The sequence below is a fragment of the Monoraphidium neglectum genome (genome assembly GCF_000611645.1).
Source record: "Monoraphidium neglectum strain SAG 48.87 unplaced genomic scaffold scaffold04170, whole genome shotgun sequence".
NCBI lineage: Eukaryota > Viridiplantae > Chlorophyta > Chlorophyceae > Sphaeropleales > Selenastraceae > Monoraphidium > Monoraphidium neglectum.
Window position 1 is genome coordinate 1,717 of NW_014009459.1, and position 557 is coordinate 2,273.

At 76.3% G+C, this 557-nt stretch overlaps 1 protein-coding gene across 1 annotated transcript in view; it reads left to right on the plus strand.

Moving 5' to 3' along the window:
- Positions 1 to 557, plus strand: part of MNEG_13968 (Serine/threonine-protein phosphatase 2Aregulatory subunit B'' subunit gamma) — a gene marked incomplete at both ends in the record, with an annotated part of 2,965 nt that overhangs the window by 748 nt on the left and 1,660 nt on the right. Inside the window, one exon of the mRNA XM_014037559.1 lies at positions 15 to 318. Within this exon, the coding sequence (XP_013893013.1) occupies positions 15 to 318 (304 nt within the window). The remainder of the gene's footprint in view (positions 1 to 14; positions 319 to 557) is intronic.

Sequence of the window (557 nt, forward strand, 5' to 3'; positions counted from 1 at the left end):
GGCGGAGACGGCAGCCTAGGCGCGGCCAGCGGCGAGGAGTCGCCGGGCGGCTTGCCGCGCCTCGGGCTGCGCGTGCGAACGCGGAGCGGCAGCGGTGACGGCAGCGGCGGCGGCAGCGGCGGCGGCGACGGATCCCCGGCCGGCGCAGTGGAGGGCGGCGCGGCGCGCGCGCGGCGGCGGCCGGCGCCGCCCGAGGGCGCGGGGCCGCGCGACGAGATGGACATGATGGCGTTTGTCGACTTTGTGCTTGCCTGGGACCACAGGAACCACCCTGCGGCGCTCCCCTACTTCTTCTCCATATTCGACCTGCAGCACAAGGTGGGGACTGCATGGGAGGCGGGGGCCCGTAGGGCCGGGGCCCGCAGGGCGCGTGCCCTCGGGCCAGGCGGGCGGCGAGAGCGAGCCGCGTCGCGCGCCGCTTTCGGGCGCACGGCGTGACAAAGGGGGAGCCGTCGACGCCGGGGCTTCGGGCCGCCGACCCTGCCCCTCACAAGGGCAGGGCTCCTGGCAAAGGAAGCTTCCCACACTCCAGCTCCCCGCGCTGCCCTCCCTTGGCT